General features: G+C 39.1%; 1 protein-coding gene across 1 annotated transcript in view; it reads left to right on the top strand.

Moving 5' to 3' along the window:
• The window catches only part of Nbea (neurobeachin), a 509,877-nt gene that overhangs the window by 283,676 nt on the left and 211,713 nt on the right, over positions 1-14,488 (top strand). Inside the window, exons 36-37 of the mRNA XM_055596761.1 lie at positions 2,566-2,674; positions 5,986-6,152. Of these exons, the coding sequence (XP_055452736.1) occupies positions 2,566-2,674; positions 5,986-6,152 (276 nt within the window). The remainder of the gene's footprint in view (positions 1-2,565; positions 2,675-5,985; positions 6,153-14,488) is intronic.

The following is a 14,488-nucleotide window of genomic DNA, read 5'->3' as shown; positions in this document are numbered from 1 at the left end:
CAAAACAAACTGACTATTAAATAAAACAGACCGACTTAATCATCAAGGAAACTTGATTCTTTGAATTTCTTTATGAAGTGAAGCCTCTTAGATCTGCTTCCTTTATGAAGTAGGATAGAAAATTGTGAGCTACTGTGGTGAATGTTTTTTTTTTCTTCTCTTTAACATGAGTAAGCAGCAGGTTGGGGGCATTGGACAGACTACCAGGTAATTGGCAATTTTCTCTGTTGTGTCTGGAGCCAGTCTTTCGTTACAGTACAGCACCCACCACATCTCTGCATTTTGCCAATCCACTGCTCTCTTCCTAGGAATGAGACCTATTAGTCAGCTGTACCAGGAGCCCTTCCTTCCTGCTGTCTCTTCTTAACCTATTAAGTTTTGTAATCTACAGTAATTTCCACATAATAGACTTCTTTTCTGTGATTCACGCTTCAACATGTGCCCAGAAAAGATGCTGAGTTAAATGCTAACATGCTTCACCTTTCTCTCTCTTCTCTCTCTCTCTCACTTGAAGCCTGTCCATCTACAAACTATAAGCCAGTAATTTCATCAAGTTACTGTTTGAAGTTTATAGTTCTTCCCAGTCCCGTGTGTGTGTGTGTGTGTGTGTGTGTGTGTGTGTGCGCGCGCGTGCATATATGTGGTCTATGTGTGCTCAAAGGATAGAACTAATTCTCTATTATGTTTCATCTTATTTTTTGAGATAGAGTCCATCACTGCTCTTGGAACTCATCTATTGGCTAGACTGTGTTACCAGTAAACCCAGCGGGTTTCCCTTCTCTTCCTCCCCCTTATTGAGATTGTAACTGTTTGCCACCTCACCCAGCTTTTATGTGAGTACTGTAAATCCAAACTCGGGTCCTGCTGATTACGCAGCAGGCACTTTACCCAAAATCATTTCATTGGCTCCTTGTTTGATGGTTTGTGCTGTGCCAGGACAGCATCGCAGTGGGGTATCTGTCCATCTTCAGTGACTGGAAGGTTACTGCTGCATGTTGCAGGATCTCCCTGTGAACTCATGCTACCCTTACATTTCCTGAGTCCTCAGTGATCGATACCTAGTCGTTCAGGCCAGATCGAATCACAGAGAAATTTTGTTTGTTTCAAAACAGAGACAAGCACAGCTGTAGCAAAATTGTTCTAGCATGGTTGAACTTGAATTCAGAGCAACGGAGAATTCATATTCCAAAACTCTGAAATAAAGGATTCATTCACTCATCATTCTTTGTGGAAGATGCAATGCAGATACTACAAATACTTTGTTGGGAAAATATTGAAACAGGCCAATATAGTTCAGCCTTGATAGAATAGAAAAATATTGTCTTCTTAAATATATGGGTTTAAAAATAACATTCATCAACATTTTTAAAATGTTAGAATATGTAATAGTTTTTCTCTGGCTTTTCTGTGGTCATCAATGAAGAGGGCATGTCTGCCAAAAGTAGACTAGATGTAGTGGTTACCAGAGGAGGAATTTCTATGAGTTGGTATTTTATAAATACATATGCTAATTCTAGTTTTGTCTTATGTGGTGGGAAGTTTGTGATGTGTGGTATGATGCGTGCACATGTAGTTGAAGAAGGAGAAGTGGCATATTTTCGCTACTGCTCTTTATCTTATGGCTGTGAGAACAGGGTCTCTCAGTGACCTTAAGTCACCTTTTCAACTAGGCTCACTGGCCAGTGAGCACGTGAGATCCACTTGTCTTGGCGCCTTGCACTGCTTTACAGGTCCACACAGGCAGGCCTGGTTTTCAAGGCTTTTTTGTGACAGCTGACCCACAGAGAGAGTCCCAAGAAAGTTAAAAGCAGCCAGCCAGCCTATGCCATTAGCCCAAGAGTCACATGGCATCACTTTATTCTACTGAGCACAGGAAGCCATAGAACAGGCCACTAAGAAAGGAAAAGTGGAAGTGTCAAAGCAAGGCTGCAAAAGAGCTCTGCCATTTCCATTTCCGGAAAGAACTGCCTTAAAGAAAGAACAAGTTAGCAAGACTGAGGGAGGGCCCCTGTGTCACAAACAGAGGTCTCTGAAACAGGTCACTATGAGGAAAGAAGGTAGAAGGCAGACTGCTGAGCTCACTAGATCCACATGAAAACACGTTTGCAAGGCTGCTACTGCTGTGGGTGTTCTACGGTCCGTGCCACATCCTGGAAAGGAACAGCAGTTAAGTGACTGTTTAGAGCTGAATCGGGGAGCAGGGATGTCAGAAGTCGCATCTGGCTGTGCACTTCACTTGAAAGGCTTGAGTTTTTAATAAATAATTTGAAATGTTGGATTAATTAATTAATAATACCGTTACATTTGTTTCAAATTTTGTTTCGTTACAGTTCTAAGAATTTCAAATCTCATCACTCAGGAGCTTTCAAAGTCCTTTAGGCCTATCATCTGTCTTGCTAAGTGTGCTGCAATTATACTTAAGCTACTTTATCCTCTACTTTATGGTCTAGCTTTATATAAGTCATATGCATAATTTTTAAATAGAGTTGCATTATTTTAAAATAATTAGACACCCCTAAGAAAAACCATCAGGAACAGTAATTCCAGAGGTATCTGTCTTTTCAGATTGTTGTGCCATGCTATGAAGGACCACATAGTCCGTGTTGCAAATGAAGCTGAGTTCATCTTGAACAGACAGAGAGCAGAGGATGTACATAAGCATGCAGAGTTTGAGGTAAGGTGGTAAGGTCAAACATCACCCATTTGCTACCTGATGTAAGACGTACTTAAGAAGAAAATACCACTGAAGGCATTTTAGGCCCTGCTTTCAAAGATCGTCCCAGTGTTAGACAAAATGCTGATTCATTTATACCTCGTCACTCTGTCATGTTCCTCACCATTGTAGGTACGTGGGGGAGGGGGGTGACGTTTTTTTTTCAGTTGCCGTAAAGACAGTAAGACCCTTGGGATGCTATTGTTTTGAAGCTATTAGAGCTTTACATTAAAAGCAGGTGCACGTGGATGATTGGTGTGGTTTGATGCTCTTACTTATTGTTCAGTGGCTCTCGAAATTTCACTATTTTAATTAATTTTTTAATTCAGTCAACTTGTAAGTGTATTTCAGAAATCCATACATGGTCTAATATTTGACTCACATAAGCTTCTAGTGGCCTTAGAGGTGATAACTGCAACATTTCATGTTTCCTGGTGCCTCGTGCCAATAAGTGCATCTAGAGAAGCGATCCTGCCACCACAGCTTCAATGCAGTATTTGTCTCCACAGAGTAGCTCACTAAATCATGCACATTGGTGGACTAGGTCTGGTGATCTCTGACCTCAACATCTGAAAAGCATGGGACAGAAAAATAGCAGTTGTTTTTATATACACAGCCACCATTTGATTGGTCAGGTGGACAGCAGGTAACTGATGTACGGCATGTGGATACTCAATTTTTTAAAAACCTCTTAAAACACTAATAAAAGTACAAACACACATACACACAGAGGTAGTTTAACAAAGTTAAGTTAATATCACTTCAGCAATAAAAATGTATGTTTATCAGGGTATTCTACAGTATTTTGGTTGGCTAGAAAAACTGAATTATCTCCTTTTTGAAGAATATGTTTATATATAAGATATCAAAACTCAAAAAATTAATCACATGTCAACAGTGGTAATCAATAAGATTTATAATTTTAACTGAATTCCCTGAAGAATCAATTTTGAGGCAATCATATTTCTACTAAAAAAAATCAGGATGTTTAGTGAGGATATAAGCAGACCAATATTTGTCTTATGAAACATTTCAAATATATTTTCTGACATGCAGATATTAGTTCTAACCTTTTAGCACGCATTTAAACAAAGGGCATTAAGACACGGGCGGGGTTCCTTTCTCATCTGTCTGTTACTGTTCACATGAGGAATTTTTAGGCATTGTTGTGTAATTGCTCTGCTGACCACAATGAATGTCCAATACTCCCAACATTCTGTTTGTATCCTGTGTGCATCTCTGGCTTCCCTAGAAGAGAAGTAAGATTTGCTCAGACTCACCCCAAGTCTTGCATTTCCTGAGACAGCAGTGAGTTTAGTTCTCCTGTGGGTGTGCAGAGGTGGCACTGGGTGCTTCCAAAGACAGTGAACATGAAGGCTGGATGTTTTTAGGACTCAATGCACAAGGTATACTGCCAGTATAAGTCTAATTTTGAGATAATAACCACTGTTGCTAATAGATACCCACTGGCTTTTCAACTCTAATGTTTATATTTATTTTAAGTTAGAATGATGCTAATAAATTTATTGGTATGTGTATATCTATGTATTTATGTACATGTGTGTATGTGTTTCTGTGTGTCTGTCTCTATGGGTGTATGCATATTTGTGTGGAAGGTGTTTGTGTGTATGTGTGTGTGTGTATGTACCAGATACATCAGTTTTAAACTGCAAAAAAAAAAAAAATGCAGAAGGTATGGCATTTGACTAGACTTGAAAATTCTATGTAACCCTCAGAGAAACCTGCAGTTAAGGGAGAAACGTATTTGAGTGGGTACTGCCACAGTTAAGGCTTTATTTTTCTTACTTAATACTGTAATTGTTAAGGAAGAAAAATGAAAATTTAATTTTACCCTCCAATGAGCTAATGAAATATTAACCTCATTATTGCAGCAGATCTTTGTACTAATTGGTGATTGCCTGTACAAAAAGATAAATTGGACAATGAATTAATCCGTCTTAGATTATTATGGGTTCTCTCTTCAGAAGAAAAGGCTTGCATAGAGTGTGTTTCAGCAGACAGGACTGTGTCCTGATTTGTCCTGTGCAACATGGTTTTGCACAGGGATGACAACTGGAGCTGGTCACATATATTTCCTTAGATGTTTGAGAAGTAACACTAAAATCACAGCCTGAGCTGGTCTGCATAGTAGCCAGTCTAAAGTTCTGTTTTCAGCTCTGTATCAAAAATTTTCATAACAGGGTCTGTTGATCATCTGTGATGCTAATGTCAGAAAACAGAAATAAAATACAGACATGACAACTGATGGCTGTGGAGTTGGGAAGATAAGCATAAGGCGATGATTCTTGTGAGACCTTTTGAAGCATTAAGTGTTAGAGGTAGAAAGGAACGTAGGGAAACCTTGTCTTAGCTTCTCACTTTACAGATACGAAGTTGAGTGCAAAAGGAAAACAGAGTTTGCTTAAAATGTGAAATAAAATCCCAGTCTGCTAAATGTTTAAGTGATTTTTTTCTTTCATATTACATTGTCTTTCAGAAAACAAAACATTATGTGGCAATGACAAGATTTTTGTTTTCAAATTAATTATTGAAATTATATATCTTTAAGTTGATTTGTGCTAAATTGTTTTTTAAAAGTAGACTTTTAGTGAGCTATTGCTGCATAATGATTAAATCTGACACTGAAATCAGATTTTTTCTTTTTTAAATTTTTTTATTAATTACACTTTATTCACTTTGTATCCCCCCTGTAGCTCCCTCCCGCCTCCCCTCCCAATTCCTCCCTTTCTCCCTGTTCTCCACACATGCTCCTCTCCAAGTTCACTGATAGGGGAGGTCTTCCTCTCCTTCCTTCTGATCCTAGTCTATCAGGTCTCATCAGGAGTGGCTGCACTGTCTTCTTCTGTGGCCTGGTAAGGTTGCTCCCCCCTCAGGGGGAGGTGATCAAAGAGCAGGCCAGTCAGTTCATGTCAGAGAAGAGTCCCTGTCCCCATTACTATGGAACCCACTTGGACACTGAACTGCCATGAGCTACATCTGTGCAGAGGTTCTAGGTTATCTTCCATGCATGATAGTGGACCAAAGTAAAAAAGTCATGACGTTAACACTTTTCAAAATATTTTATTTTTACTCTTTTACCTTAAAAAAAATCACATTTTTTTTCCAATTTGAAAGGTGATTCCTAGAACAGAGTGTTAGATATGTCAAGTGAAGGTGTTTAATTCAGTTGTGCTTACCCTTTATCTTGAGGGTAGGCATCACATTTTTATTCTTCATAGTAAGGGTGTTCTTAATGCTTGCATCCTTCACAGTCACAGTGCGCACAATATGCTGCCGACAGGAGGGAGGAGGAGAAGATGTGTGACCACCTCATCAGTGCTGCCAAGCACCGTGACCACGTAACAGCCAACCAGCTCAAGCAGAAGATTCTCAACATCCTCACGAACAAGCATGGTGCCTGGGGGGCCGTGTCACACAGGTGTGTGAGGATGGGTGTGGAGGGAGAGAGTGGCACACCACAACTGAAAAGAAAACACATTTTCACACTGACCACATACTTATAATTTAAACATAATTCAAAATATGAAGATGGGCTTTAATTTATTAGTTCTAATCTTCATTTTGATAGTTTTGATGGAAACTTAATGTTTTAAATTTTTCTCTAATGCTGATAATTTCTACTTCAGAGTAATATGTGGTGATATAACATTTACTTATGCAGGAGTGCTTAAGATATGCCTCTCTTTTTAAAGGACTTCCTTAAAATTAAATTTATGTCATTTTTACTTTCATATGGTAATGACATATAATCACTTACTATAGAGATATAAATATAAATTTTCTGCTTTCTGAAGCTTATAGCTAGATAAGGTGGTTTGGTTTTGTCTGTACACAATGTTCTCAAAACAACTACTAAAAAAGGTTACTGTGTTTAAACTGATGATGTCATCTTAACATATCTCTCTTTTATTGAGCCTATCGCATGTGGTGATTTATGGTATGTAGATAGGATGCTACTGTGAAGCATTCTGGGAGAAATGATTGTGCTAGAAGATGCTTGACAGTCTGTCCTGGGCTTACAAGAACAAGAATGAGATGAGAAAACAGTAGTGTTTCGGTATTTAAGGTAATGCTATAGCATAACATCTTAGAAAATGAACGCCAAGTACTTGACATCTATAATAACCTCATTGCAGCCATTATGTTACTTTTGGGGACTGTATTATCCCCTCGTGCCCTGCATTTCCAAGGCAGTCTCCATTAATCAAGGAGCTCTACCACCTAGGTGTTACCCCGAAGGATGCTGCACTCTCAGGTGGCTCAGACTTGGCTGCATATCTTATCACCTTTCAAGAGGAGAACATACAACTGCTACTGTGTCAGGGAGGTGCACAACCTCATGCCACATGGGAAATGTGGCCATATTAGGATTGCCCAGGGTTCCACCCTCAATTATGTGCCTCATCGCCCATCCTTGGAGCCAAGCAGTCATTTCCTCCTAAAACTCATCTTTGGTTCTGTCCATCCCTATCCGGGTGGCAATTGTGTGCCTTTTTCTGGAAAGACAGCTTGCCTCTTCACCCCAGATAGGACACCAACAACAGACTGGAGAAATAGTTCTACCCAAATCTAGCTTAATGGCTGACTCTGTAAGTTAATTGGGATGTTTGCAAGAGCATAGGTGAGGTCCATGCAATGGCACTGTTTCATGAAAGATGTGTTCTTGCATCTCCCTGCACAACTTGAAACAAAGCATAAACCTGAGGCCTCCTCTTCCCAGTAACTGTTACTGTCCATTGAACTGTTGGGTCTTTTGAGTTTTTATATTTGAACAGTTGTGTGCAAGCCCAGAGGCACTTTACTTATATTTCAATAGGAATCGTGAATTCCTCATTATGTCAGGAAAATATTATAAAGTAATAGGTCTCTTGTAAATGTTATCCTGTGATGTCACTGTTGTAGCTTTCAGGATCCATGAGATGGCTCAGTGAGGAAAAGCTTTCAACTCTGAGCACTTGGATTATAATGTGGTGCAAAGAAAAATATGACTCACACAAGTTGTCCTCTGACCTCCATACACCCGCCGCAGCACATGCAAGCATACCCACATGCGCACACGCGCATGCACACACACAAATAAATAAACAAACCAACAAATAAATTCTTTACAAAGATTTGACTTTTACATATTGTCCATTGGCAATAATATTATACATATTGTAAAGTAGAATCACTTTATAAATACAAGAAAACACGGTTTTCACATTTCTCATTTTAATTCAGCAAGAAATGCAATTAACTGCACATTGTAATTTTTATGTCATCGTTGGAGACACTGAAAAGCATGTTTCTAAGTAGAGTGGCTATGATTTGATTAGAGCTCATTTTTTTTTGTCCTGCTTAGAAATGTTTGACTGTCATGAAGCTTTGTGCTTCCCTCATTACTTTGGTTCCCATGCTGCCTACTGGGCCTCCTTTCACAATGTGTATCTTCTCAGCTCATGACCTCACCTCACCGCTGCCACACTGCCTGTATTGTGATAAGGCTAACCTTGTTTTGTATGTTGTCTCCTCTCCTAGTCTCTTCAGACTCAAGTGTCTCCTCAGGCCACCTTTGCTCTGGTTGTCTTTATCAAATTAACACACTCTTTGTCTTTAATCATGCTCTGGATTTATCCCCTTTAATCTTCATGGCCCTTACAGCATACAGTTTCTTTTACCTAGATATGGACTTTCACTTTCATCTCTATAGCCAGTGCATAGTAATCTACATAGAACAGATGTTCAATATATATATATTCTTTACATGTATTTATTTACATATTTTAATCAAAATAGAATCATAGCACTTCTTCCCTTTCCTTTCTTCACAGCCACTCCCCTAGTCTCCTTCCTTTAGCTACTCCATGCCCATACTCTCAAATTGTTGGCCTCTTATTCTTTGATTATTATTATTGCATAAATATGCATGAATTTACAGATGTAACCTGCTGAGTCCACCTTTACTGTTAGTGTATATAGGGTTTTAGGGATGACCAGTTTGTATTGGATAGCCAGTTAGAAAGCTCATATCTGGGAGAGGCTAATTCTCTGTCAGCAGTCATTAGTTACCTGTAATCCTTTCTGTAGGAACTCAGGTTTTTCCCTCACCCCCATTAGCATGTATTATTCCTGTCCTGTTAATACAGCCATTTATAGCCTACTTCCTGGTATTCTGGCTCTTAAAATTTTTTTGTCCCATCTTCCGTGATGTTCTCTAAGCCATATAATCAGGAGCTGTGGTGTAGATGTATCCATTTCATCTGGAATCCTCACAGTCCATTGATCTGCATTGTGTTTAAATGTGGTTTTCTGTAATGGTCGCCATTTGCTGCAAAGAAAAGCTTTTTTGTAGAGGTGTGGTAGCTACACTTGTTTGTGGTTTTAAGGATAACTTTTAGAATATAGTAAGGAAATACACTGATCTTGCAAAGTGGCAGTAGTAGATTCTTTTCTAAGATCCTTGACCTCCTTAGCCCCAGGAAGCTGATCAGGTTTCTCGTACCAGACATGATTTCTCTCCTGTTGATTGAACATTGAGTCTAATCAGACAGCAGTTTGTTACCATAGACATATGAGTGGTATTTATCCCTTTATAAATATCTTGACATAATCATCGTTGTTATTTATTACAATCTATTTATTTTGTATCCCAGCTGTAGCCCCCTCCTTCATCTCATCCCAATCCTACCCTCCCTCCCTCTTCTCCTCCCATGCCCCTCCCCAGTCCCCTTCCATCCGACTCTAGCCTATCCGGTCTTATGAGAACTAACTGCATTGTCTTCCTCTGTTGTCTGGTAAGGCTGCTCCCCCATCAGGGGTAGGTTATCAAAGAGCCAGTCGCTGAGTTCATGTCAGAGACAACTCCTTTTCCCCTTACTAGGGCACCCACTTAGAGACTGAGCTGCTATGGCTACATCTGTGCAGGGGTTCTAGGTTATCTCCATGAATGATCCTTGGTTGGAGTATCAGTCTAGTTTTTTTTTTTTTTTTTTTGTAAAAGTTTTCCAAGAGCTGGAGCGATGGCTCAATGTTTAAGAGCACTGTGTAATCTTCCAGAGGACCCAGGTTCATTCCCAGCACCCACATGACAGCTCACAACTGTCTGTAACTCCAGTTCCAGGATATCTGACACCCTCACACAGATATACATGCAGGTAAAGCATCCATGCACATAAAATAGAAATAAATAAATCACTTTTAAAAAGTTTTCCACGTAAAACAGTATCAGCCTCCGAGCCAGAAAAGAATAAATTCAGCCTCAGCTCTTAAAAATTCTTTGACAGCTCTTTTGTTGTTGTTACTGTTGTTATTGTTAAAAGTAAAATGGCTTCAAGTTTTTCTTTTCATTTTTTCAGTATTTTAAGTATTTATCTGTTATTATTGATCATTGTAGGAGCAGCTTCCTGGCTTTTAAAAAAAAATGCTACAAAATTTTTGAGTCCCTTCACTGAGTAGTGTGCCGACTGGCCTAGCTAATATCTGCTTTAAAATTCATAGTGTATGTTCAGCTCTCTTCCGTTTTGAATTAGAGCCTACAGCAGCATCTTAGATTCAAGAGTCTTTCAGGTTCCATCTCAACTGGGTATCTTAGCTCTAGGTCTTCTCAATTCCAAGCCTCTCAGCTGTGGTCATCTCAGGCATAGGCATCTCAGCTGTGAGTATCACAGGCACAATAGTCAAGTCTTGTTAACTTGCTCAGTTAGATTTTAGAAAGATGTCAAATGAAATTTTAAAGGCTTGTATTTCTATGGGGTTGTTTCAGAAAAGCCCACCTTCGGAATTTGTGAGGATAAGCCCTCACATGTCTATTTTCTTGCTGTACTTTAGCTGATCATAAACATACATTTACATGTTTTACTCCTTATGTCTCCCAAACACTATACATGTGTAGCTGTTTTTCATAGCAATAAGGTCTAGGCATCATTGTTTCACTATCTGCAAATAAGAGCAAAATGGCAGATTAACATCTGGGTCCAGATGCTGCATCCCTGATATCAGTACTTGTAAGGCTAGAATTTGAAAGAAGGGATAAAACTTGGGATTTGTAAACACAAGTTGTCTTGAATGTATTGTTAGAAAAATTAGCAAATCTTCACATCCATTTCACTTCCTCACTTACCTTTCTTGGTTTATAGTTACCCGAATTAATATGATTTTCTATTGCTCACAGTTGTTCAATAGAAAAGTTGTTGTCTGAGAACTTGAAATGTTAGATATGTTTTTCTCCTTGGGTATGTTTATAAGAAACAAAATTCGGTTTGTCAGGGATTCATTGGCTATTATAAATCACAAGCTTTTATTTTTATCTGTCCCTTTGTTACTTTCGACTTTGGTTAAATATGCCATAGGGAAAGAATTATCCATCATTTCCATTCATCTAATGGTTTTATGGATCACCTCTACTCAGTGCTACATTAACGTCTATTATGGGCACTTTACTTGTAAAGTACTAAGTTCTTAACCACGGTCAAGTTGCTGTCTGATGTTTGCTCACTAGTGTGACTGCCCTTCCATCTCAGTCTTTCTCAAAGGAAAGCCTTCTGCAGATGGTTGCTTCTTTCAGTGTAAACTTGTGGAATTTAACTGCACTGTTAGGATGTGTAGGTCTGTAAACATTTTTGTGAGCATAATTCTTGCTTATTTAAAGTTTCTGACACTTCAAGTAAAAAGTAATTTAAGTGCAGTTATTATTACATGAAACCCGAATTTGCAAATAACATGATTTGGTCAGAAAAACAAAATAGCCAATTCCTTGGTGCTGTGAGTACGTTTTAATTAGTTTTTCTTCTTTTAATCTTTTATAAACTATCCGAGTTGTTTGAAATTGCTTCAGAGCTAAGGAATAGTTTCCAAGACACTGGCATCTTACCCTTGGCTCCTAGTAAACAGAGGAAAGTTTCTCTCTTCTGGATTAGTAGGCTTGAGAGATGTGGAGTAGCAGGAAAAGGGACTGTGAGGTTGTGAGAGGATACTACAACATAAGGAAAATGCCAAAAATCTTACCCCAGGCAGCTCAGGTTAGCTGTGTGCAACCCCCTTAAGACCATCATTCCTAGCACATTTGCAGGTCTCCTTCTGACCTTAAGAGAGGGCTGGTGATGTGGCTCCATGGGGAAAGTTCTTTCTGTGCCAACATGAGGACCTGAGTTCAGATCCCCAGCACCCATGTAAAATGTCAGGTTGTCCTGTAATGTCTTGTAACCCCAGTACTGCTAAGAAGAGATAGACAGAGTCTGGGGTCTTGCTGGTCAGACAGTCTAGCAAGTGTGAGGCAAGCCAGATTCAGTGAGAAACCCTTTCCCAAAAGAAGTGGAGCAGGAATTGAGGAAGACATCCTGAAGTCTGGCCTATATACTCCCTGAACAATGAATGCAACGTCCACACAAGCACACAGATTTAGACATATATACACACAAAGAACAGGAGTGAAGCTAAGAGTTCTGGTGGCCTACGGTAAATTTTAACTCATATAAAGATGGATGGATTTAAATTTAAAATATGCAGTAAAATGGACTACAGATTACCACAGAATCAAAGAAGGCATCATGTCCCCCTTTATATGAAAGTGTGGTACAAAGCAGAAAAAAAAGACAGATTATAAATAGAGCACTTCAGTGAGATTAAAAGGTGGGCACTCCCTGTGTTATTACCTACATGAAGAGGCAGGACTACCAAGACTCTAGAACCACACCCATCAAAAGTAGCCAAATACAAGCATTTGTTTGTACTCGAGGGTACCTAATGATTGTAACCATTTTCTAAATGTAAAGAGTACAGACTTACTATCTACTTTTGTATTCATGTACAGACTATGTTAACATGAGCTTGTTTCTCTGGTTTGTTAGTCCAGTATTTATGACATGTATCCATATGTAATAAGCTTTTTAAGTTAATATTCATCAATATTTAGAAATCCATTATATGACTTTATCTGAACTTACCTAATACCCAGATATTTTGCTATTATGAGTAAGGTTGCACTATTTCTGTTCATGTTTCTTATTGTTTTCTTTTAATTTTTGTTGGGCTATTATCTGTGTGCTATGTTTTTTTGTTTTTTTTTTTTTTTTGGTGAAGTTGTTTTCATTGGATTGGGGTTTTCCTTCTAGTATCTTCTGTAGGGCTGGTTTGCTGTGTAGATATTGCATAAATTTAGCTTTGTCATGGAATAGTTTGTTTTCTCCATCTATATTGATTGAAAGCTTTGCAGGGTATAGTCGTCTAGGTTGGCATCTGTGGTCTCTTAGAGTCTGCATGACACCTGCCCAGGCCCTTCTGGCTTTCATAGTTTCTGATGAGAAGTGATTCTGATAGGTCTACCTTTATAAGTTACTTGGACTTTTTCCCTTGCTGCTTTTAATATCTTTCCTTTGTTCTGTAGATGTAGTGTTTTGACTATGATGTGACATGATGTGTTTCTTTTCTGGTCTAGTTTATTTGGTGTTCTGTAGGCCTCTTATATATTTATGGACATCTCTTTAAGTTGGGGAAATTTTCTTCTATGATTTTCTTAAAAATATTTTTCTGGACCTTGGAGCCTGGAGTCTTCTTTTTCATCAATTCCTATCATCTTAGATTTTGTCTTTTCATGGCATCCTTGTTTGCTTGAATATTTTGTGTTTGGGACTTTTCTGATTTCACTTTTTCTTTGAGAGAAGTATCAATTTCTGTGAGTGTATCTTCAGCACCAGAGATTCTCTCTTCCATCTCTTGTATGCTATTGGTGATGCTTACCTTTGTGGTTCCTGATCTTTTCTCTAAGTTCTCCAGCTCCAGGGTTTTCTCAGTTTGTGTTCTCTTTATTGATTCTAATTCTGTTTTCATGCCTTGCAACATTTCCTTCATGTGTTTGAATGTGGATTCCTGTCTTTCTATGATGATCTCTATTTTTTTGTTCATTTCCTCTCTATGTGCCACTAATTGTATCTCTACTTGTGCCTCTATTTGTTTGGCTATATTTGCCTGTGTTTCTTTGAGAATTTTTTCATTTCCTCTTTCTTTGCCTCCACTTGATTAGCCAAATCTTTGATAGATTTGTTCATTTCCTCTTTAATTGTCTGAATTTGTATGGCTATTGCTCTGAGAGATTTGTTTGTTTCTTCTTTGTGAGCCTCAAATAATTGGGTAAGCATAGCTTTAAAGTCATTTTCCTGTGCTTCGGATGAATTGGAGTATCCATCAATTTTGGGGGTTGCTGGTGAAGTCATGATGTTCTGATTTATGTTGGATGTGTTCTTTTGTCATCCCCTGACCATTGGCTTATCTGTAACCTTCCCTGTTTGTTCCTGGATTCTGCAGTTCAGACTGGTACTGTCTCTCTCCGGCCTCTGGAGAGTTCTTCAGGAAGCTGAGAGAGGTCCCATGGCCTCAGCATGTGCGTTGGTGCTTTAACCGTACCTGTGGGAGGAAAGTCCATGGGCGCAGAAGGGCAGGTGTGTGTGTGTGTGTGTGTGTGTGTGTGTGTGTGTGTGTGCCTCGAGGGACAGAGTGATAGGGAATGTTGAACACTTGGGTGTGTGGGAGGGGCTCTGCCTTGTAGGCATGTAAGGGGTTACTTGTGCATGTGCTGTAGATGTAGCAGGCGCGGGTGATAGTCTCAGTGCAATTTCCTTATGCAAATCACCTCTCATTTAGAAAGCCTCCCCGTTGTTTCCCTGGCTTCAGTAGTTCTTCCACTCACCAACTCAGACTGTTCAGCTCCTCTACAACTCAGAATCTGTGTGCGCTCATCACCATCTTGGGTCTGCCCCTTATTGTTTTATTTTCCAAAAA

The sequence above is a fragment of the Psammomys obesus genome, unplaced genomic scaffold (assembly GCF_907164565.1).
Source record: "Psammomys obesus unplaced genomic scaffold, mPsaObe1.curated_primary_1811, whole genome shotgun sequence".
Taxonomy (NCBI): domain Eukaryota; kingdom Metazoa; phylum Chordata; class Mammalia; order Rodentia; family Muridae; genus Psammomys; species Psammomys obesus.
This window is presented reverse-complemented; position numbering and strand designations above follow the sequence as displayed.